This window comes from Panthera onca, chromosome C1 (genome assembly GCF_046562875.1).
Source record: "Panthera onca isolate mPanOnc1 chromosome C1, mPanOnc1 haplotype 2, whole genome shotgun sequence".
NCBI classification, from domain to species: domain Eukaryota; kingdom Metazoa; phylum Chordata; class Mammalia; order Carnivora; family Felidae; genus Panthera; species Panthera onca.
Window position 1 is genome coordinate 162,544,406 of NC_138346.1, and position 26,245 is coordinate 162,570,650.

The 26,245-nt window shown below is 35.7% G+C and overlaps 1 protein-coding gene across 2 annotated transcripts in view; it reads left to right on the forward strand.

Annotated features, from left to right (window-relative positions):
• The window catches only part of NEGR1 (neuronal growth regulator 1), an 855,325-nt gene extending 830,815 nt beyond the window's left edge, over positions 1-24,510 (forward strand). For both annotated transcript variants that reach the window (XM_060626826.3, XM_060626824.3), the window contains exon 7: positions 19,848-24,510. In XM_060626826.3, the coding sequence (XP_060482809.1) occupies positions 19,848-19,972 (125 nt within the window). In that variant the 3' untranslated portion in view covers positions 19,973-24,510. The remainder of the gene's footprint in view (positions 1-19,847) is intronic.
• Positions 24,511-26,245: the final 1,735 nt, after the last annotated feature.

The following is a 26,245-nucleotide window of genomic DNA, read 5'->3' on the forward strand; positions in this document are numbered from 1 at the left end:
GATATTTTTGGGTGAGCTAACAAAGTAAACACCAATTATTCAGGCACTGAACCTGATAGGCTTAAAGGAGAGGGGGTAAGAAGTGATGCAAACTAAGAAATAGATGAAGAACTTCAACATGGCCTCCATTTGGACTCCCTGCTCCTCACTGGCATTTCTTTGATAAGCGATTTTCAAAGCAGGTGTTCTTACTGCAATCACATTGTCACACTCTATTATGAGGAAGCAATTAAGCCCATAATAAGTTAAGAGGTGATGTTTTGTATTTTTTTTTTTAATCTCACACAACTGTTGATTTGTTAGCTTTTGAAAACAGATAGGAATTTTTCAATTACATCTTGCAAAATACCTTTTTTCATTCTGAGTGTTTGAAAAGCAAATGTATCTTGGATCCAGTGCTTTTGTGTTTACAAATCTGGATATGATTTAGTAAGCTTTAAAGAGATAGCAAACGCATAGTAAGGAAATCAGATTTACATAATTTTCTGCTTGCTTACAGAACACAGCAGTTGAGATTATCTTTTACATTTGGGAAGACTGTTTTAATATGATAAGATGAAATACCACCTACAGAACACTTGATCTTGCTAGTTTGACTTCTTAAAATAAATTATGGGCTGATTTGTCATAGTGACTTTTAACATAAATTGCTATTATAATCTAAAGAAGCAATTCTAAAGGAGACTGCTTTTTCACTTCATCTACATAAAAAGATTTAGGTTATTTCTACACCTATTCTATCCTCCCTGCAATTTATTTCCTGTAACTTTACATGGCAGGAACAACAAAAATCCATGCTTTGTTCATTCCATCCATTCCTCTATGCATACATGATAAGTAGCAAATAGCAGCTTAAATGGAGAAATAGCACAAGTAAAAAACTATGTTGGCTTTACCTTTTGTACATAAAAAAGTGTTTTTTAGAGGAGTGAGCATATGCCTTTTTCCCTACTGGAAACACAGTCAGATTGCAAACCTGAGGAAATTAAGAGGAGCCCGGGGCTTTCCTCTTTATCTTCTACACATGTATTCACTTTTATTTATCCATTCGTTTATTTACTTAGGTATTCTGGCAGCTTCCACAGTTACTGTAAATAATGAGTGTTAGAGTCCAAATATCTTTCAGCTGTAGGAGTATGAATGCTAGAAAAAGAGGAGATTACACTAAACCAAAGGACTCTAAAGTCAGACCCTCTTATGCAATCAGGAGCCTCTGGGGAATGTTTGATGTTTTTCATCCTGATTTTTGCTTTATGTTTTGTGAGCATTATGCTTGACTAAGCTTTCTGTCACTGTCTCTAAATTCTATTTGTCTAAATTTGCCATGGTGCCTATTTTCTGTATCATCTGTATTCATTATTTGACCACAAAGGAGTTAGAAAATAAGCATGGCTATGTGCTTACTAGGATTAGTTATTCATTGATCAGTGTTCAGATTTAGCATTTTACATTTAAAAAGTGGGAGGGGGGAAGTGCACACAGGGTTCCGGTCAAGCTTTTTTTCTGTACTCTGGATAGAGATTACATGTATGTACATATTATCTCATTCAGGGCGCAGCGTGAATTGGAGTAATCCTGGATTTATAAGTAGCTCATGATTATTTCCTTTCAACTGACAGGAACAATGGTACTGACCCCCTGGAGTCTCTGATTGGAGGCTTTGTTTTTTATTGTTTGCAAAGGTGAGGAAAGGTTTGTATAAAACACGGAGAACAGACATAGCATAGGATTGTAGAATGTCATCTAAACAAAAACCTGAATTAAAGATAGACATGTAGGTTCAGGAAAAGATTTATTTGAAATTATAAGAGGAATTCTGCCCTGACAAACCTTCCAGGAAGACGTCAAAATACTATGAAATGCCTTCTTGCAGCTAAGAGCACTTACATGTGCTGCTCATTTGATGCCTAGCCATTTCACCTTGACATATCTTTTGGTCTTCCATTTCTAATTTTGTCTCTGTAACCCTGGCATTGTCTTCCACACTTTATGTGATGTGTGCCAGTATGAAAGGAAATTATTTTCTATTGCTATGAAACAATTGTCTCAAATGTTGTGGTTTAAAGCAACATTCATTAGCTCACAGTTCTATAGGTCTGAACGGCCATGTGGCTCAATTGGATTCTTTACGTGTGATCTCACGAGGCTGAAATCAAGGTGTCTAGAAGCTCTAAGGAGGAATCCACTTTTAGTTTCATTCAGACTATTGTCAGGATTTAGTTCCTTGTGGTTGTGAGACTGAGGTCTTCATGTCCTTGCTGGATGTCAGACAGAGGCTACTTACTGTTTCTAAAGGTCATTTGCGTTCCTCAACACAGGGGCCCTTCTGCCCTCAAGCCAGCTGTTCCCCCTCTGGGTCCGAATCTCTGACATCCTCTTCTGCTACCAGTGCAGAAACTGCCTACTTTTAGAGGGGCTCATGAGACTAGGTCAGCCCACTGGATCATCTCCATATTTTAAGGTCACTTTAATTACATCTGCAAAATTCTTTCACAGCAGTGCCTAGATTAGTGTTTGATTAACCAACCAGGGGATGAGAGTCTTGGGAGATGGAGGAACACCTGTGACACCCAGGCAGTTCTGTGCAGAGTAGGTGCTACAAAAATATTTCACAAATGAATCTACAAACACTGAATGAATAAATGATAAAAGAGATACTTTTACAAGTCAGATACCTCACCCTGCCAATTACTAATAGGTAAAGCTGAGCCTCTGAGTGAACAGAATTTTTTTTTTCACCAAAGCAAGTTATTTGTGGTCATTACACTTCACCTTATAATCATGATTGAGTTGATGGATCACCTGAAGATATTCCATTCTTTAAAAAATGACAACAAATTTAAGAGAGACTTTTCTTCTTATTATTTTAGAGGGAGGGAGAGAGAGAGAGAGCACGAGAGGGGGGAAAGGACAGAGAGAGAGAGAGAGAGAGAGAGAGAGAGAGAGAATCCCAAGCAGGTTCCACACTTAATGCAGAGCCAAACGAGAGGCTCTATGTCACAACTGTGAAATTGTGACCTGAGCTAAAATCAAAAGTCAGACGCTCAACCAACTGAGCAAGCCAGGCACCCTGGAATTTTTTTCTTTAAAGACTCAATTATCAGCACCTGAGAATTATGCCCTGGACCCACATTGCTTTTATAAACTGATCTATGCATCACAAAGCATGGTCACCAACATTATCTCCTCTCGTGCTCACAATAACCCACGGGTATTAATAACCCTGTCCTCGAGATAGAAAACCTGAAACCCACAGTACTTCAGTATTCTGTTGAAGACCTTTAATTCTTTATACTAAAAAATTTCTAATCACAATTAGCATCAGAAAAAAAATGGGGGAGGAGTCATAATGCCCACATGTTTGATAATTATAATGCTACTGTTATTCTACTCTATATTTAACACTGAAAATACATCTTCTCAGGAAGTAAAATAATAAGTCATCTATGTCAAGTAGAAGAGTCTAGTTTCTCCAGCTGGAAAAGAACCTCTATTCTTTACCTACCAGTGAAATGATGAAAAGGTAATATCTTCAAATGAACAACAGGCAATTAAATGCCTCTGACTGGCACCTAAGAAATAGTGACATTTGATTTTCCTTCCAGGTTTTTGTAGTTTTTCCTTATTTAAAAACAGCTTTTTGTATCTATTCTTCTCATGATTCAGTGACCTGGAGATCAAACCATATTTTCTGACTCAAGGTTTCTTTTCCATAATTTAAACCCAAAAGGGGGATGCCTGGGCAACTCAGTTAAGCGTCCAACTCTTGATTTCTGCTCAGGTCATGATCTCACAGTTGATGAGATTGAGCTCTGTCAGGCTCTGCACCGTCAGCACAGAGATTCTGCTTGAGATTCTCTCTCTGTTTCTCTGCCCCTCCCCTGCTGTGCACACACAATCTCTCTCAATAAATAAATAAACTTTTAAAAAAAGGGCAATTCAATGGTGTAAAGTTGAATGCATGATTGAATGAATGAATGAGTGAGTGAGTTGAAAATGAATTAACTGAGCATGTATTTTAGGATGCATACTCAAAGGGTATTGGAATTACTAGATTCATGTAATTTAGTAAACATACCTAGGAATAGAAAAGGACCCAAAATGCACAATATGAAGAGATGTATTTGCAAGACTCCAAAATTAGTATGTTTGTGTTTTTGCTGATATTTTTAATCATGGGGTTTCCCTAGACCCCTCTTTCTGCCTAAACATTATTTAAGTTTCAATGTCTTTTCCAACACTCACTTTTCTTCTTCTCAGGCACTCCCTTTCACTTACAACATCCTTTTCATAATATGTCCACCTTGTATTTCACTTCATTGTCAGCAAACAATAAACTAAGACTTCCCGTGGATTTTCTGTAGCTGCTCAACCCAGATTTAGTCTGAGATGGTTTTCATAATTCTATAAGTGACTTTGAACTTGACCAAGAACCCTATCTCTAGCATTGAACTGTGAGATTTCCAGGAATCTTTGCCTTGTTTCTTATGAAACAAAAATGGCATTATGGCTGTCTTAAAGGAAAAAAATGCGCACAAAAACCATTATGACAAATTGAGGAATATTGAACTAGTCAATTTGTGCATTTCATTGAACATTCTGAACCATACAAATTTGAACGAAGCTTTCAATACACAAATAAGCCAGTTCTGTAACAATAGACACTGCCATTGTATATCAGACATTATGCATAGTGCAACCAGCTGCATCAAAAAGATGGGGGAATTGGGATTTGTTTTCATTGTTAAATTGAATTCCAAAAAAATTATTGTTGCTCTGTAATAAACAGGAATGCTGCTTAATGAAAAACTCTATTTGTATTATTGCTGAGTTTCTTGTTCCTAATTCAGACATGTGGATAAAGCTGCTCTTTCACTCTTTATAAGCTGGTAGCTGCCATGATGCCTAAACTCAGCAAAGGATCATCTTGTTCATATGTGAAGAATATCAGGAGAACAGTTTAAATAGGATAGACAAGAAATAGTTTAATATAGGAGGAGATTCGGGTAAGATTAGCAAGAACATGCACAGCGCTTATTGCTTCCTTTTTATATCCCTTTATCTTCAGGAAAAAAAAAGTGTAACAATGGGATATTAACGTTTAATATCTTTTCTGTTTTCAGTGAGGGGAGAAAATAATCATCTGTCTTTTCTAATTTTAAGATTAAAAGAAGTACACCCAAGTGCAATTATATAGCCCAAAGTTTTTTATAAGATATGTTTCTAAGAATACACAGGAAAGGAAATGACTTCATGGTTGCTTTTCTCAAATCTTGCACATAAACTTACAGAGAATTTTAGAAATTCACTTTTGACTATTAGAATGATACTACATTTTCTTATTAATTGTGATTATAATTCAGTTTAGTGTGAAGTGGAAAATGCATATTAAACCACAGGTATTTAAATGTGGCTGTCTGATTTCACTAGCAATTGCTCTTATGTATTGGTGTAATAGGAAGGTAGAGGAAGTTACTGCAATAAAACCAAATTGACACATTTGTTTTTAAACTACGCTCTGCTCTAAGAATCTATGGATTCCTTAATCCCTTTTTCACTTTTCAAGTTTTCAAGTCCTGACTGCAAGCATGAATAATAAACTGAAGTAGTCCTTCATGTGAAAAAAAAAAAATAAACCGCATTTTATGCAAAGATGCTAATTTTTCTAACTTACAGAATTCATGTATACCTTTGAGAAACTGATGAATCAAGACAGTTTAAACATACATGCAGAATTTTATAGGTACCTATTGTTTTGATTCTAGGTACTAGGCAACAATCTCATTCTTTTTGATACGAATTAAAATCAACCATTCATGATAGATTCTAATATGATAATTGTTCAAATATCACTAATATTTGATCAACAAATATTATGGGCTTTATATGCTTAATGCATTAAAAACATCCTAGTAAATATATTATGAGATGCAAATACAGCATACATTGACTATAAAATTTGGGAATCACTTCAAACATTTGTTATTTAAAAAAATAATTATATCACTTCTAGCACGTATACAGAAAAACTCATTTTGTATTTTATTGGTTGAAATGATTAATCAAAGTGGTGTGGGTAATTTACTAGACTATGAAATTAGTTTGATCATATTATATTTAGAAATATTTTAAGGAGCACCTGGGTGGCTCAGTCAGTTGAGCATCTGACTTCAGTTCAGGTCATGATCTCCCGGTTCATTGGCTCCAGCCCCATATTGGGCTTTGCATTGACAAGGCCAGCCTGTTTCAGATTCTCTGTCTCCCTCTCTCTCTCTCTCTCTCTCTGCCCCTCCACACCTGTTCTCTCTCTCAAAAATAAACATTAAAAAAATTAAAAACAAAAGAAATATTTTAAGATTATATGAGCAGTGGGAGTTATAAAAATCTGAAACAAGGTACTAAATTGGTTAATGTGAGAAGTGCTGTGTGCCAGAAAGAACACCAAACTGAAAGTCTAGAGAATTGAATTAATTCTCTGTGTAACTCTTCCCTCTCTAGACTCCGGTCCCTTCTAGATTTAAAATGGCATAGGCCTTGGAGTGCCTAGGTGGCTTAGTAGGTTAAGCATCTGACTTCAGCTCAGGTCATGATCTCCTGGTTCATGAGTTTGAACCCCGCTTTGGGCTCTGTGCTGACATCTCAGAGCCTGGAGCCCGTTTGGGTTTTGTGTTTCCCTCTCTCTCTCTGCCCCTCCCCCGCTCCTGTTCTGTCTCTCTCTCAAAAATAAATAAACATTTAAAAAAATTCAATGGCATAAACCTGAAATGCCTTTCTCTAACTAGATTTCTGATTTGATTATACTTTGACAAAAGAGAATAGAGTCTCTCAAAGTTTCTTTTAATCCTGGAATTCTAATAATATATGATTTGGTGAAAATCAACCCTTTTATTCTAAAGTAGATAGTTTTGATTTACTTGACATTGAGTTCCTGAAAGCCCTGGATTAAATCTTGTTCATCTTTGTATATTCAGCACTAAGCACAATGCCTAACACATAGTAGGTGCTCAGTAAGAATTTTTTATGTGAAGAATGTGATTACTGTTATAAAAACCAGTTGCTCCTGAATTATTCTTTTTTCACTCACTAAGATTAATTTTCCAGTTTGAGGGTTAAATGTATATGTTTTGGTTAAGGATAATTGACAATAATGCTAAAGTAGAGGCAACTCTAAAAAACTAAAATTTTGGCTAATGAAATAACAAGGCTTCTCCTCATGACTTGTGATCAAAAGAACTGTGGATACAAATTTATCAGTTGATAGACTGAAAAACTTATTAATGCAGTCCCAGGAAGCATTATTTCAATTACAGTCAAAAACTCTTTTGAACAAGTGCACCTGAGTTGCTAAGCTGGTTAAGCATCTGTCTCTTGATTTGGGCTCAGGTCATCATCTCGTGGTTTGTGAGTTCAAGCCCTGCATCAGGCTCTGCACTGACAGCTCAGAGCCCGCTTGGGATTCTCTCTCTCCCTCTCTCTCTGCCCTATCATCCCCCCCGCAAAAGAAATAAATAAACCTAAAAAAATTTTCGAGTAATAATATAAGTGGCTAAATGTACAACATCCCTAAAAGGAGGCACATGTTAGGTATTTTGATGTAATAGTTTAAAACATCCCCACCTCTCCTTTTAAAATACCTTCACTGGTGTCCAGAAAAATTAAGAACAATGTAGTCTCTGTATTTGGGGAGAAGAAAGTTACTAAACATCCTTAAAAATCAGTATGAATCCTGATTGCAAAATGTGTTCTGTGCCAGGATCACTATGCAAATGTTTTGATCTTTTTTCTTTTCATCCTTCATGGGACCATTTTTGGACTAAAATTCCCCAACATCTGACTTTTGCATGCACACATCCAAGTTCCTTTCATAATAATTGTATTTCCCATTTTCCCACCCTACAAGTTGGATCACCTTAGGCAGAAAATGTAGGCAGAAAAGACAGGCTGGAGCTTTGAGAAAAGACCGTTTCAAGGTTGTAGGGAGAGGAGTATTTTACAGTTGAAATCATAATAAAAATATAAGAACCATGAGTGCTTTTAAATATTTAAAAAATACAATAGGAGACAGGACTTTCATTAGGCAATGTTGCTGGTATAGCAGAAACCAGAATGATAATAATGTAAAACAGTGGGTAATATTCCTGGGATAAAATCTATGAGGAAAAAAAATCAGATTTAATTAAGATTTTAAGACCCCTTTTACATTATGAAGGGTATGTGCCTGCTGACAATATAATTAATGCAGACCTCATAAAAGTGATGCAACTGAGTTATCAAGAGCCAAGAAGAGTGTAGGCAAACAGATAGGATGATTATTTACTTTCAATCAATTTATTTATCTAAAACTAATTTATTGTACACCTACTAAGTGCAAAGCACTATACACTGTGGGAGGATATTAAATTGCCCTAGGCACAGTATTTATAACCTGTTGTTCTTCTCTTCTTCATACAAGAGTGCCATCTTTGTGTGGGTCCTCCCAAAATGAGCTGCTCACTAATAGGTGATTATTTTGGAAAGGAATTTTAAGCACGCTGGTAGGAGATTGGAACAAGTTAAACAGAGAAAGAGGGAAAGCCAGTCCAAGAATGTGTTATTGAGCTGGTCCCTGCTATGGGTCACTAAGCTCCATCCCACTGGGACCCCTGCGAGGAACCATGTGGAATATATCTCACAATTGTTTGCCCTGCATGCAGCTGGTTGTCATAGCAGCAGCTAAAGTAAAAAGGCAATGAGAGGATGGAAGGCAAGATACAAAAGGTGTGGGAAACAAATGTATTTTGCAAATTTATCTCATGTGGAGATAAAAAGAGCAGTTATTTATTAAGCCCTTATTATATGCAGTCATTGTGCTAGCCACTGGGGAAGAGGAAAAGAGAAGTATAGAAAGATGAAAAATTCAAGGTCCCTGTTCTTTAGGAATTCATAGTTTAGACAAGGAGGCAAGTCAGTAAGTAAGGCCATGACAGAGGAGTTTGGACTGCAGTGGAGAAGTATGTCATATGGAGGCTGAAAACTTGGGAGGAAGTGGAAGAAGATGATTCCAAGTAGAAGAAATATTGTCTGTAAGCCAGGGGGTTAGGGTGTGGTTTATTCAGAACACTGTGATCTACTTAGAGCAATTAGATAATAAGACTGTATCCCAGCACACAAAATAGTTTATCATGCATAATCAGGGCTCACTATGTATTTATAGGTACTCAAGCATTACTTGCTTAATGAATAAATTTTCTGATCCACGTTCTTAGAGCTGTCCTTTCAAGGAACATATTGTTGGCATGGTTGTGATTGTTTCAAGTGGATAGGATTTTGAGGTACACATAGCCTTATTCCGCCAACTGGATATTTCTTCTTGGGCCAAAGTAAAGGACTTACATTGGCCCTTCTTATACATATACTAATACATCTTAAAAGCTGCTGTTCAATGAACACTTAAATGAGCACTGTGCTAAGCATTTTACTTAGCTCATTTACTTATTGCAGCCCTACCAGGAAGACAAAACCGAGGCATAGAGGTGCGAAGCTAATACACGGTGTGCTTGATTGTTACCAATACTGTCTCCGTCTATAACTAGCACATTTAACTAGAAGTCATAGACAAGAGCAGTTCTTCAACAGTTCTCTTGGAGTGTATAACTCCATATGTTTATGGAATAGTGTCTTCAGGGACATCTGAGGATAGGAGCTTCTTCGCTTCAATAAAATAGAACCAATCTTCCTCCACAGTGGTAGTCGATGTTTCCAAATCCTGAATTCTTGACTGCTGATAATTCCTTCCCTATAGTCCTTCTTTCTTTCTCTTGAGCTTTGCTGCAAAACCTCATTAAACTGCAGAAATTAAAACAATTCATCTATAGTTACCTGCAATAAATATTTTGACAGTGCCAATCATTTAATCAAATGCTGTAATACAAAAGTAATTTAAATATGATCCTTGTTTTCAAGAGATTGAGGCTCTGTTGAAGATGATGAACAGGAGACTGATAAAGTAGAGGTAAAAGCAAATTGGCTATTGAAGAAAAGAGGAATTGGCAGATTAATTCCAAGTAGAGTTAGGTAGCAATTCAGGGAGGCTACATGGAAATGGAAGCACAGAGAATCAGCATACCGCAGTTCTAGTCCTATTTTTACCTCTAACTTAACCACATCATTCATTTCCACCAGCCTCATCTCCTCGTGCACACCACTCTCCATGCCCCTTAGAGTTCTGGCAGGTTCTAACCTATACCACTCTCCATGCCCCTTAGAGTTCTGGCAGTTCTAACCTATGAGCAGAATGCGTGTGAGATGGGCGCTGAAAGCTGGGTACCGTTTTAACACAAAGAAATGCAAAACCCATCCCAGATGAAGGCAGAGCATGAGCAAATACACAAATGCAACACAGGCCTGGGCGTATCCTGCACGAAGGGCCCTTCCCGCCTAGTGTGACTAGTGCAGTCCATGTCAGACAGCAGCCAGGGTAGGACCAGAAAGGTAGCTTTGGGAAAGTTTACAGAGGGTCTTGAATTCTATACAAAGCCATTTGGATTTAATAAGGTTTTTTAAATAGCCGAAATATAAAGGCAATGATTAGAGAATCATTGAGAATAATTGAAAATCAATCTGGAGCATAACAAGTGGAACAATTTAAGTAAATCAGAACTACAGGGCCAGATAATCTCTGGCCTTTATTGCACTTGAAAAGCTAAGACAAAAAATTGGAAGGTAAATGTAATATTCCAAAAAATGAAAAAGATAATCAAACTTTATGAAATTCTTGATCTTTAATGCTGAAAGAACAATTGTAGAGTAACAGAAGAGAAGCTGCTTTAGGATAACGTTCCTAACATAAAAGATAAAATAAAACTTAATAAATAAGACAATTTGATCATTATAGTTCCAAGTTTTAACACTTATATAAAAACTTAAACAAAGTTACACCCACACAACCACACGTATAAAATCTTAAAAGCTCATTCAACTTGCAAAAATGTTTACCAGTTTGCAATTCCTCCCATTTTTTCCTGCATTAGCACATTGATGATACAGCTGATGGCAGTGACTATTAGTGACCTTAAGAACACAGCTGGGTTTCTATTTTTATTTCTGTAAAACCCTTTTCTTCAACTAAATGATGCCTTAAAGGCCTAAACTAAAATCTATGTAGTCAAGGCAATTTGTATTGTATGTTTGTGTATATATTTCACACAACAAAGCCAGCTTTTGAAACACGTGTATACACTCCCACACACATATGCACACATACTCCAAAATCTGTGATGATACTTCTATAGAAACCTGTTTTCAAACCAACCTGGAATGAATGACTGGACTTTGCCCAAGCTCAAAGAAGCATTTAGGGCTATACAAAATTACCTCTATTGACAACATACTTCAAAACAGAGTTACTATAGATTCATGTAAATCACTTCTGATCTGCTAAAAATAGAGTAAACTAAAACATCCACACATTTAGGAGATATTGATGAATAATTCAGGCTTTGAAACTTTTTTTCAATGACTCTGAAGGACAGAAAAAAGACTGTGGAATTTGTTTTTATTTGGGTGATTGCTTACTTATTCTCCTTAGCTCAAATTAGAGGTAATAGTCTTGGATAGTTTCATCTGGCTATTTGCAGATAAAAGTATTTATCTACAAATAGGCAGATTTCTGAATATGGGTAATAACAGAGACAAACATATGTTTAAAATTCCTAATGCAGTTGATGCTGAGTAAATAGGATTGTATACTGTGAACTTTGGCAAAATGGCTATTCAGCAAGCAGGAAAGGATTCAGGGATGGTGGTCTGCCAGAGAAATAGCTTAGTAGTTGCTGAGAACAAGCTGGCAGGGAAATACCATGAGTCAGAAAGAGAAAGGAATCATGTGATTTCTCTAGCCAGTCTCCTCATTGTTCATAACATAAAATAAAGATTCTTTTTTTAAATTTTCTTTAATTTATTTTGAGAGAGAGAGGAAGGGGCAGAGAGAGAGGGAGAGAATCCCAAGCAGGCTCTGCACTGTCATTGCAGAGCCTGATGTGAGACTCAAACTCACAAACCATGAGATCATGGCCTGAGCTGAATCAAGAGTCAGATGCTCGACTGACTGAACCACCCAGGGGCCGCTAAAATAAAGATACTCTCTGTGAAAATAATTATTTTACATTTTTATGTTTGCGAAGGCTCTATCTGTAAAAGATGTTTGAACTTCCTGAAGATAGGCATTCAGTTTTTGATCAAATGAAAAATAAAAGTCTAAAATGTGAGAATAAATATCTAAATATAGATTTTCTGTACCCTTAGGTTTTGATTTTGAAAAAAAAAATGCACCAATGTGAACTTGTTAGACCAATTCTTTCTAAGGAAGATAAAAAAGAAGTCTGATAGGCAGCAATTCGAAGCCGTTTACCAACTCCTACTTTCTCTCCCTAAATAAAAGTGAAGCTCACTGTGCTAGAGGCTCATAAATTAAACCTTACTCTACCATCCCGAAAGCTGCGTGAAAAGTGGGGTATGTTATGTTTACCTCTCTTTACTCTTGGAAACAGTCTATGGCAAAATAAAGGTGTGTTGAGTAAAAAAGAATCCAAAAATCTGTACATTGTTAGCTCTACTACATACATCATCACTATGCTACTCAGGTATCCCTTAACTCTAGAGCCTCAGGGAAGATTTTGGAGGATCTACAGTACAGGAGCACGGAATAGCCACACAAAGAAAGCCCACCTGTGGAAATCAGTGTGCCATGTGTGTGAGATAGTGCACAAGAAGACAGGGCTTCTCTTTGCTGTGTCTTTAACACAACACATTCAATCTTAAGGCCTGGACCACTTGACTGCACAAGAAATAGTGCAGAAAGGAATAATGAGATGATGTCACCTGTACTGAGACTTGCCTGCTTCTTCCAGACACTACAGTCCAAAGTTGTACATTCTATGGTAAAACATATTCCATTATAGTTCTCTTTTCCTCCCCCATCTCCACCCAGTGTTCAGGCAGAGTTAAGCGATTGAAGAAATTGGGGTATGATCTGAATCTGGATACCCTCTCCACCTGCTGATAGTGTTCAGGGGTGGATATTGCTAATGAGAGGATTAAAATGTCTTTTGAGCTAATGCCTCCCACAGTATGCAATGAAACAGAGGTACCCTGCCTTTTTGGAGAGAATCAATGATGCATAATTTCTCAGTAAACTAATGTGCAATCTATTTTGAATCCACATTAATCACTCTCTTTTCTATGAAATCTAATTTAGGGGTAAATCATTCACTTCCCAGGTATAGGCTTCCTCAGTAAAATGTAAGTTGAGGCCAGCTTTTTTATGGAAGCAGAGTTAATGTAGCTGAAGTAACTGTACCTAAGATTTCAGCAAGAATCTTAAAAATACGACTCAAAGTTAGTTTAGTTAAAGCTTGAGTAATTTAAGGAAATTGCCTAGGCAAGTAATTGGTATTATACCAAAACTAAATATTTCACAGTTACATTTGCTTTTGCCTAAAAATAAAAACTGGAGCAATACAAGGGAAAACTGCCAAGACTGAAAATAATATGCAGCAGCTGTAAGTAATTGGGAATGATAATCATAATTAGACAAGATGTAAGATGTGTGTTAAAACCCAGATTGGATCTTCCTGTTGACAACTGGGAGAAATCCCAGAGGCTTGGACTGTACACCTAGCCCAGGCACTTCTGCTCCCTACCTGAGAGCCCCAGCAAAACCCAACTGGGTGTTAGATCAGCCAGGAAACCACTCTGTAAAGGCCATGCATCATATTGGGGGGAGAGGTGGGAAGAGCTCGTACTCCCTGTCTTCAAGGAGCTGGCAAACCAGAGGAAACTGAACAATTACCTAGCAGTAAATAGCATTAAATAAAAGTCCTTCAAAAGAAACCAAAATAATGAAGAGAATAAATGTTTTTGTAGGATAAAGTGGAGGACAGCTTTGTAAGATCAGAGAAACATTAATTTAAGCAAGTGTAGATTAAAAATGAAGTAAAATATTCATACTGTATACTATATACCATATATAGTATACATATATATATAGTATACTATACATATATATACTATATATAATATATTTATGTACTATCAGTTAAAAAGGAACTATTTCTGAAATCAGGTATAAATGGGTTACTAAAAATTCATAGGGAGATTCAGGGGGCCTCATGGAGTAAATGGTATTTTAGGTATTTAAGGATGAGTAGGACTTTTAAGGTAGGGGGAGAAGGGGACAGGAAGGAAGACCATTTAAGCTTAATGATATGGCATATGCAAGTGACAAGAAATGAAAATACTCTGTGTGTTCAGAAATGGTTCGTGTGACTGGAGCTAGGAGTATATACGAGTCTGGATAAGTTGACTAGAACCAGGTAACAGAGGTCCCTGAATGCTGAGCTACAGAGTTTTGGCTTTCCTCAGGAGGCAATGGAGACCCCTGATGGTCTGGGATTAACATAGACCTCTACTCTTGCCTCCACTAGTATCATCTATTTTCCACACAATAGCCAAGCGATTATTTAAAAATGTCAGCTAGCCTCCTCTGCTCAAAACTCTCATGTGGATTCCCATATCACTCAGAATGAAATCAAAATTCTCAGCGTAGCCCAACTACACCTCTGATCATATGCCCTAGCCCTCCTAATTTTATTTAGGATGAGTAGCAGTTTGATATTCACAGGAAACTAAAAACATGGCAGAGAATATACAACAGATCTGACCATGTCAGAGACACCACTAGATGTCTCCTAACTAAAAAATTCAGGACTACATTTGGGGGACATGGGTTCATCTACACTTCCTGTTTGCTGCAAAAGGATAGTGCTAGAAAGTTGGATGGATGCTCCTCCCCCTTATAATCAGCCTCATGATCTATCTTCTGCTCAAATGCTGAAGAGAGGTATTCTGACTATGTACAGGTCTTAGAAAGTAATAAGTCTAAAAGTAGGGAGAGAAGAAAGGCAGTTAAACACAAATGATGAAAGACAATATTCTTCTGAAAAAAGAAGTCAAGATCTTGTGTTCCTTTATGTGCTTATGGTAAAAGTATGGGAAATGGATACAAACCTTATCATCATTCAACAAATATTTATTGAACACCTACTAAATATCAGACTCTGTTCTGTACCAATGAAAAAAATTACATATAATAAATCTTGGCTTGAAGACATTCTTAGTCTAATGGGGAAAGATAGATATGTAAACATGTTGTGATAGATATGTAAATACGATATCAAATATGATGTCAAATTGATTTGGCATGTGGGACTTTATAAAAACTTTCCTCTTTCTGTTTTTGTTATTATTTTTTTAATTTTATTTATTTTTGAGAGAGAGAGAGAGAGAGAGAGACCGCATGAGTGGCAGGGTGGGGCAGAGAGAAAGAAGGAGACACAGAATCCAAAGCAGGTTCCAGGCTCTGAGCTGTCAGCACAGAGCCTGACACCAGGCTTGAACTCACGAGCCATGAGATCATGACCTGAGCCAAAGTGGGGCATTTAACAGACTGAGCCACCCAGGCGCCCCAAACTTTCCTCTTTTTAAAGCATATGATATTTGAACTGACTCTTCAAGCTGATTTCTAATAGTGAAGTTGTTTTCTTTAATTTCTTAACATTTTCTATAATTTCTCAAGTAGATGGTTGATATTTAACATGCCAAACAAATCTAATTGGCCCCAATAATACTGAGACTCCTAACTTTAGTACCATTAGCCTGGTACTCTGAATCACTCAACAAGTCACACATACACACACACACACACACAAATACATAATAAATAGTTAATGGGACTAAGGTTATACAATAATAGGATACCCCAAGTAAAAGGACTATATGCCACCATTTTTAAAAGTGAGATACACTAACATATGCATATCATTGCATTTTGTAAAAAAAAAAAACCACTGTATTTGTATCTGCTCAGACTACTTACCTGCCATGACTCCTTGTGGAGCCTTCCCATGTTTGTTTATTATCCTTATAAGTATGTATATCCTAATGTTCTATATGTGCCTTTTTATTTATACCTCCAACTGTAATAAAACTTTTCCTAAGAGAGGAGATTGAGTTTGCCTTTGCCTGTGTTCAATCCCTAGCACATGAAAGATGCTCAATATATACTTAAGGGGTACGAATTATGTACATGACTTAGCATTAGGTATGTAATCAAAAATTCCCTTGACTAACTTTACTCTTTGTTTTTTGGCTTACTGATTATCAATAGCTAGTCTACAGTCCATTTCCTGTAATAATTGCAGGCTAATGATGCAGCAAAAGGCTCCTCCTTTATTTTAGGACTAATAGAAGGACTAATAGGACAACTAAAGAGTACAATGGAAAAATACATACTCTGTTATAATATTTAATTTTAAATATATTATTGACATACTTTTGTCATGTCTAAGGCAGTAGGAGGCTGAGTGGAAGATAAAGGCACACTGGGGGAAAAGATAGGGTATATGGAATTAAGCAGCAAAAGGACCATCCTATCTTATTAGCTATTGTATTCCCAGTGCCCGGTACCTAATCCAATAAATTTGGGCTGAATGAATGAAAGATGATATATTGTAGATTCTCTGGCCTATAAGCAAGTGGCTTGCTTCAGAAGAGATTCCGTTTTGTAGGAGACAACTACTCCTTTTAATTCCGGCCCATTCATTTATTAAATTGAATCATTCATTCAAAAGACATCTCTTCAGCATCTACTTTGCCACTCTCTGTACATGGAAACAAAAAGATAAATAAAACATGACCTAGGAGAGTTCACAGTCTGGTTAGAAAAATAGATATGTATGTGAATATTGACAATGTAGTATGATAGCTGTATAAAAAGGGATATTATGGTGGCATGATGGCACAGTAAGGTAATCTGTTCAGCTGCTGGTAAAGGAGAGGGGATTCAGGAAAGATTGCTCCCAAAATGCACTTTAAAGGATGGATAAGGAGTTTTCAGGATTCTTTCTACTTTACCCCTTTGATGTACTATTTAATTTGTCATGACAATAAAAATTTTATCTTTGTTTTGTATGCTTGGCTTTTAAGATCTATTTCTTATTTATGAAATCATTTTATATGCTTTGCTTATTATTAGTCCTTTACTATAATACCGGTTTTATTGCACTTGAGATTCTTTAAAAACAACAGCAAAATAACTCTTAAATAGCTGTCATTGAGAAGGTAACAGACCAATTAAATATTTATTTATGTTTTAAAAAACAAAACACCTTTCCAGGTCTTGAACAAGAGAAAATAATTTAAGGAGTTTCATGGTTTTAAATTAGACTTCTTATATATCAAAACTTCAAAAGCTGTGTGGTCAACAATAGACTTATTTTCTTCATCATCTTCTCATTTTTTTAAAACTCACTTATGATGCAAATAGAAGCATTAAATAGTGGATTTTGCTCCATGTTTACTAAAGAGGAGTAATCTTAGACCTTGAACTTTATTCACCTGGAATCAACAATTGTACTGTCATGAAAACTTCCCCCTGCAAAGGTCAATGCAGCTCTCATCCCCTTTTAATTTCTTAGAGATACAAACAAAACAATTTATTCTTCTTGTAATATGGAAATATAGTCACTGGTGAAAGTTCTATTAAAAACAACCTGCTGTTAATTCAAACTCATTGTGACTAAAACTGCTTCTGGATTTGAGTTATGGTTTTGGGGATGAAATAGTATATTTTTTTTTTTTATTACATGGTTCACTTTCTACTAGGAAACATTGCTTGAAATCCAGGTTTCATTAAGAGAGGGTAGTTAAAAGTATGTTGGTGGGGTTTTTTATTATTACTATTATTTTTATTATGACAAATGAGGATCGGTCTCAAGCAAAGCTGAGCATGCCTACAACATTCCATTTCTGGAACACAGTATAATTCACATTCAAAGAGGCTACAGTTCTCTTGTGAAATGCAGTGAAATTCATTCAGTAGACTCCCACCATATTCTAAGCTTCAGTGACTCTCTAGGTGAAATCTCTCAGTGAGAATTCAACATGACTGTTAGCCAAGTACTACATAAGCTTCCTGAGTATGAAACTGTGATCTTTCCAATGTATAAAAGTAATCACACGATTCAACAGCTCCAAATTCTTTAAAATCTCCTTCACTATAAAAAAACTAAATCGGGCGCCTGGGTGGCATAGTTGGTTAAGTATCTGACTCTTGATCTAGGCTCAGGTCATGACCTTGCAGTTTGTGAGTTCGAGGCCCGCATCAGGCTCTGTGCTGATGGTGCAGAGGCTGCTTGGGATCTGTCTCTCCTCTCTCTTTCTCTCTCCTTCTCTCTGCCCCTTCCCCACTTGTGCATTCTATCTCTCTTTCTCTCTCTCTCTCTCTCTCTCTCTCTCTCTCTCTCTCTCTCTCTCCCTCCCCAAAATAAATAAATAAACTTAAAAAAAAACCTGTTATTTTTCTTACAGTTAAGGTTATGCTCTATCTGCCTAGAGTTCCAGTTTCAATTCCCTCTACTCCAAGCCTCAAACTTCATGGTCCAGCAAGATTAATCTACTAGAATATATGTCCTGCTCTCCCCTTTACTCATACCTTTGAATAAGTTGTTTCCTCTACCCAAATGACTGTCCCCTTTGGTAAAACTCTGTTAAATCATCCCTCCCTTGCCTGGGAAGATTTAGATACAAAATTTTCTGTGTTGCCCCAGTGTATACATGCAAATCTAATATTCCTTGGAATATATTATGATTGTTTGAATATTTTTTTCACCTATCCCCCCCAAAAAAATTTTTCCCAGCTTTTAGTACAAGTATTTGACCAATAAAAAAGATCCACACACAAAAAAAAAATATATATATATATGTATATATATATATATATATATATATACATATATATATATATATATATAGTATCATTTATATGTGAAATCTAAAAAGCTAAACTTGTAAAAACAGAGCAGAATGGTGACCAGAGGCTGGGGTAGGGGAATCGGGGATATGTTGTCTAAAGGTACAGACTTAGAACTAGTAGATAAATGGACTCCTGGAGAACTAATGCACAGCATAGTGATTATAAACAACATTACTGTATTATAATCTTCAAAGTTGCTAAGAGACTAGATTTTAATTGTTTCCATTACAAAAGAGAAATGATAATTATGTGATATGATAGAGTTGTTAGCTGATGTTGTGGTGGTGATCATATTGCAATTCATAAATGTATCAAATCAACACTGTTGTGCACCTTAAACTTACACAATGCCAATTATAGATCTCAATAAAAATAAATGTTAAAAATATATGCATGGGGCACCTGGATGGTTCAGTCAGTTGAGCGTCCAACTTCGGCTCAGGTCATGATCTCACAGTTTGTGAGTTTGAGCCTTGCGTCAGACTCTGTGCTGACAGCTCAGAGCCTGGAGCCTGCTTTGGATTCTGTGTCTCCCCGTCTCTTGGCTCCTCCCCTGCTCTGTCTCTCTCTGTCTCTCAATAATAAACAAATGTTAAAAAAAATTTAAAAATATATATATACGCATGAACTACATATTATCCACCAATACAAATATTTACAGTACAAAAACTGGAATAATAATGCTAGCCACTGTTTATTAAGTACTTAGCCTGTGTCCAGCCCAGTGCAATGTGCTGTATGTTCTTCATCTCCAATTCTCACGGCAGCCCTGCCAGGTGGATTATATTATTTGTCTCTTGCCCTTGAGAAAACTCAAGCTCAGAGAAGTTAGTTGCATAGGCCACACATTGTCATATAGCAGAACCAGATGTGAACTTAAGTCTATCTACTCCAATGCCAGTGCTCTCCCCAGTACACCCAGCTGCCTTTTGATTATTGTTAAGATCCTAAAAGACACAAATTAGATTTTGATTTAATCTTTTCCATTTCTTTCCAGCTCCAAGTACAGCCCAGTATGGAATTACCGGGAGCGCTGACGTTCTTTTCTCCTGCTGGTACCTTGTGTTGACACTGTCCTCTTTCACCAGCATATTCTACCTGAAGAATGCCATTCTACAATAAATTTAAAGACCCATAAAAGGCTTTTAAGGATTCTCTGAAAGTGCTGATGGCTGGATCCAATCTGGTACAGTTTGTTAAAAGCAGCGTGGGATATAATCAGCAGTGCTTACATGGGGATGATCGCCTTCTGTAGAATTGCTCATTATGTAAATACTTTAATTCTACTCTTTTTTTGATTAGCTACATTACCTTGTGAAGCAGTACACATTGTCCTTTTTTTAAGACGTGAAAGCTCTGAAATTACTTTTAGAGGATATTAATTGTGATTTCATGTTTGTAATCTACAACTTTTCAAAAGCATTCAGTCATGGTCTGCTAGGCTGCAGGCTGTAGTTTACAAAAACGAATATTGCAGTGACTATGTGATTCTTTAAGGCTGCAATACAAGCATTCATTTCCCTGTTTCAATAGGAGTCAATCCACATTAACAAAGATGCATTTTTTTCCTTTTTTGATAAAAAAGCAAATAATATTGCCTTCAGATCATTTCTTCAAAATATAACTAACACATATCTAGATTTTTCTGCTCGCATGATATTCAGGTTTCAGGAATGAGCCTTGTAATATAACTGGCTGTGCAGCTCTGCTTCTCTTCCCTGTAAGTTCAGCATGGGTGTGCCTTCATAAAATAATAATTTGCTCTTTGTCTCCACCTAATAAAAATGTTTTGCCACATCCTATAATTTGAAAGCAAAAATAAACCATAATGATAAAGTTAAACTATATCCTATCTCTAAAGAATGAAGGAGCTGTCAGACTGTAAAAATCTCTTCCCTCCTTACCAGTGGGGTGTGAGAATTTTGCCCCACCTAAACTCAGTTTTGCGATGAAAAACAATTTCATTAACGTAGTACAGGTCAATCTATTACCGTGTGAATCCTTTGGTTATAGTTGAATGTTGAATCTACTCTGGGAAATAATTCCCTTTAAAATGACAGCAAAGTCCATCCAAGGGATTGCTCAGCAATACAGCATCTTTTTCTTTCACTACTCCAAGCCAAAATCTTCAAGATGGTTGTCAGAAAGAACACAAAGTCCGATCACCTAACATGACATGAGTTGGTGAACACGCCAAAGTCATTTGGTTCTGTGGCAGGTAAGTTGGTGTGAGAGATGCGTGCTCCCGCACCCGGGCATTTCGCACATCTTCCACCTGAAAACATCACTCAGCTGAGAGTTTGGAATGCATGTTATATAAAAGAAAATGTTCCAAAATATATAATAACAAGTATTCCATGCTGGCATGCAGCAGATCAATCCCTGAAATAACTAGTTCTGCAATAAAATCTTTCTCTGTAGCAATGTCAGTTCAAAAACATAAGGTCAAAACACAAACGACGACAAAATGACCATGCTTTATGTCTTCTTACGTGATATGTGTAAGACATGATCAAATGAAGACAAGACACCCGTGATTAGAATATCTTAAGATATATTAGTTATTAAGTTATCATGAATAGTTCATTGTTTCCACCATAAGGAATGAAAACTACATTTTTTAAGGAAAATGGTGTTATTTTAAGAAGTATTATATTACAAGAGTATTTCCATGGTTTTACTCTTTACTAAAGAAAGACCATAGCCTTGAAAGCCATTTTACAAGTTTGATGAACTTACCAATTTCACTACATAGGGGGATTTCTGCAAATAGTCTCCTTTTGCAAGTCATATTAACAATTAAAAAAAAAACTCACTAATAGTTAGATACGAGATATTTCATGGAGGTTGTACATACTTAACATACCTAATATTTTGCCCCAAAAGAAGTGACTTGAAAATCATGATTTTTTTTTGAGTAAAGCTTAGCCCCAAAGTACGCCATAAATCTATTTTAATTAGAAAAATGAATCCTACATGAGGAGGCATAAATATACAGTGTTTCCACAAAATGGCAATAACATGGCATTATGCTATTAAATTTACTCACTGTAATTATTCATTACATTATTTTGACTGATGTATTAAAAACTTTTTTAACACACATGGCATTTTAATTTTGATTATTATTTATTTGCTTTATAAAAATATTCTTTGTGAAATTGGTGAGTAAACTACAATTTTTTTTTTGTATTGCAGCTTTAAAGTGGCACACTCCATAAAAATCTACTTACTAGAAATAGTGGTGCTACCACAAAAGTGTTGACCATCAGTACCATTGTTTGGGAGAAAGAAACAGGTCAAGAATGCATATTATACAGTGACCGCTTTCCTAGAGTTAAAAATACCTCCTCTTTGTAAGGTTTGTAGGGTAAATGTGAGGTAAATCGAGGTATAAACTATGGATGAACCAAATAATTAGTTCAAAGTGTTGTCATGATTCCGAATTTGTGGAGTCTGGTGTTTTTCCCATAGAATGTGACAGAAGTACAGTCATAGCTCAGTAGCTATATGTATTTGCCTTTATGTTAGAAGAGAATTTCTTGAGTGACATTTTAAATAGAGGAGGTATTCACTATGTTTTTCTGTATCACAGCAGCATTCCTAGTCTTTAGGCCCCTGAACAGAGTGAAACCATGAGTATTTATGAGTTCAATATTGTTCAAATAAGGCTACAGTATTTGCTTTTTTGTGTGAATGTATTGCATATAATGTTCAAGTAGATGATTTTACATTTATAGACATATGAAATGTCTGATTACTCCATTTTATCAGTCCTGACTGTACAAGATTGTTGCAATTTCAGAATAGCGGTTTTATGAAATTGATTTATCTTTTGATCTATAACAATTTTTCTAGCTATTCATTTCAGCGTTATATTTCCACAAGTTACATTTGTGGGACTCCTTTTGTTGCCCCTAAATTTTTTTTTTTTAAGGAAAGAAAAATAAAGAGCAGTTGAGAAAAGAGACTGCAAAGAAAAGAGTGGAGGTAAGGAGAGAGGGAAGAAATAAAAGGAGGAAGGAAGGAGGAAATGAAGGAAGGAAGGGAGAAAATAAGGGAGAGAGGGAAGAAGAATATTAGGGTAGTTGACTTAATTCATTTGCATTTTTGGTTTAACTGCAAGTGCTGTAATTATGTTTTACAATGATCCCATTCGAAACATAAGTCCTGTGACACCATTAAGTTTCTATTATGCAGCAATTATATAATGAAAAGTGCTGCCCAAATTATAGGATTGTGTTTTTTTGGAAACACTAAAAGATTCAAAAGAGAATGTCAAACTTAAAACCACTTTTGGGGATGTTTAAAACTTAACTGAAAAATTAATGCTTCATCATAACATTTAAGCTATATCTAGAAAGTAGACTGGAGAACTGAGAAAATTACCCAGGTAATTCAGGACAAAAAAAAAAAAAAACACAGCTATATATATATATATGTATATATATATATATATATATACATATACATATATATATACATATACATATATATATATATACCCCAATGTGTGAACTCAGAGAAGTCTGAGAAATTTATCAAAGCCAATCATCTATATTGATCAAATTTACTGAGTAATTGTTAATTTATCCATTGTACTTAGCTTTGTGACAGCCAAAAGTTACCTATTTAATCTTTTCAATAAAAATTGTTTTTTGAAATTCAGAAATGATTTAAAAAGAGGTCAGGTTTTTAACTATTTATTGAAGTATGTGGATGTACAGTATTTCAATAGATATGAATATGAATAAATGGTATGCCTTAAGATCCTTTGAATATGTATTTACTTTAAAGACTGGAAAAAGCCCTTCCTGTCTTTTAGTAAAACATCCATATTTCATAATCTGATGTAAAATATGTTGTACTGTTTCCAATAGGTGAATATAAAGTCAGTTTATCAATTAAAATATGTATTTGACTCATTTAAAACTCTATTCGTTTAAGAGAAAAAAGGAAGAAATAATAATTTAACATACTTCTGCTATTCCCTTCTTTATTTTCTGCTGCATTCACTGTACCATAGTCACATCTTTCAGGAACTCCAAAGCAACACAGGGTGAAAACATTAGATGCTACAATTTCAAAGGGCTGCACGTATAGCCTTTCTTTCTGTTGCTGAATCCCAAAAGCTTTCGCAAGTTGAACTACATCTAGCCTAAAGAAGCAACTTTCCAGAGAGATTTTATTATTTATTATTTAGAACTTTCACCTGCCGAAATGCAGCAAAGTTAGAAACAGAGACTGCTGATAAAATCTTATTAGTTTTATAAGCCAAGAATCCCAAAACTCAAATACCTACAGGAGTCAGGCATATAGTATAATTTCATAAACAGCCGGGTATAAAACAGGGAGTATATATTCCACCTCAAGGCATGCACATACAATTTCCTTAAAACACCTTGTTTTCCAAACAGAACACAATTTGGCTGAGAGCCCTTCGTTTGTGGCTGCTATACTATCCAAATGAAAGACATCCCAGATGAGTGATTTAAGCCTTGTTCTCCACATCCATCCAAATAAAAAGGAATCAAATAAAAAGGAACAGTATGGTAGATAAACAAAACAACAAACCATGAAAAAGATCCATGCTTGGAGTAATAAGCTCTTTTGAAATGTGGGTGTGATTGCTATTCTGGGAAAACTATATCTACCCCCCCCCCCAATAAATACACATTAATAAACATCTGATTTTCCCACTGGTTCATCACTTCTCCCTGTGTAATTTCTATCCTGCACTTAATTACATGGAAACAGAAGCATCAAGTCTCAGACCTTGAAAGGTAACATGTAAAGCAGAGCTACTTTGTCTCTGAACAGGATGGGCCAAAATACTTCAAAATGACATCCAGGTATTTGGAAAATAATCACTTGCTTCAGCCTGGTAGGCAGAAATTTAAGAATTTTAAGAGGAAATTTTCTAAGAACAATTCATTCATGATAATGGAGTCTGATCCAACCACCAGAGAATCGATGTACTCTTTCTGAACTTCCCAAGAAGCATACACCGTCACGTTCACACGCACTTCTAATAATTCTAAATTCACTGAAAATACTTAAGAATTGACATCTCTAGTGGAAGGAATAAAATTGGCAAATGCATCACATAAATACTTCCAGTCTTCCTGGAGAGGAAAAAGGAAAAAGGTTTTTAGTTTTCTTCCTGAAATCTCCACCCACAATCATCCTAAAGTTAGCATAACTCACCCAATGCTTCAATCTAAGAAATGCACTCCATCTCAGAGACAGCTAGAATTACTAGTGGCAGCTAGAATTACTCCTGAAAGGTCACGACGATCTCTACCATGCATTTTACAATGGCAAAGCACTTTAGCAGACATTGCTACTTTGACTTTCACAATACTTTAAAATGTTATTATTGTCATGCATTGATGATGAAAACAAGATTCAGAAATCTTAAATCACTTGCTGAAGATTACACTTCTACTAAGTGGCAGATCTGAATCAAATAAGCTGTGCAACATAGTCCCAAGTTGTTTCTATTTCCATTAATTTTCTTAGGAAGAAGAAAAGGAGGTGATCATATTACTAGCTTTGTAAACAACTATATGTATATCTATATTTATAAATAAGTAACTTTGTTTATACTTTTTTTTTCTTTAATGTCATCCCTTTATTTTCCAATGCTTCCGGTGTGTACATGATTTAAAGGCAAATCACAATTTGTATCTCATCGAAAACTTTTGGGTGTGGAACATAGAATGCAATTGCCTTTGACACATGAGCCTTTATTAACATTAGATCCATCACACCCATGGAGGATATTCCTGTAACTATATGTATCTTTTTTATATAACATTTTGCAAAAGACATGTCAAATTTTGGATAATCCATTAAGATTGTTTTCCAGAATTCTTAGGAAAATGGAGGCCAAATATATATATACACATTTTTTTAAATGTAAAATAGAATACTGATTTTAATCTTGAATGATGTTGTTTGAGCCAGTTTAGATCAAAATACTAATTATATGCACATCTGTTTGTTACGGGGCAGTACAACAAAAAGGAGATGCTAATTTTACAAATTGAACTATATATAACATAAGGAATACATTTGTATTTTGTTAGCAAAATATAAACATAATGCAAATCCTGTGGAGTTCAATCTAGTTGGGAAAAAAGCACGACTTTCGATGCACATATAAAATGAACACATTAATTATTAATGAGTCACTGAATAAGATGTTACAACCAGATAAAAGGACAATCCAAAAAACAGACACATTTATAGATCAAGAATATTGAAATTAATATGCTAATAGAAGCAAAACTGACTTCTTCCAGAGAAAGAAAGAGTAATTCAATTCATCCAATTGAATCTTTAACCAACAGAATTTATTTACATGTCTACAGACAAGAAATATTTTGCCTT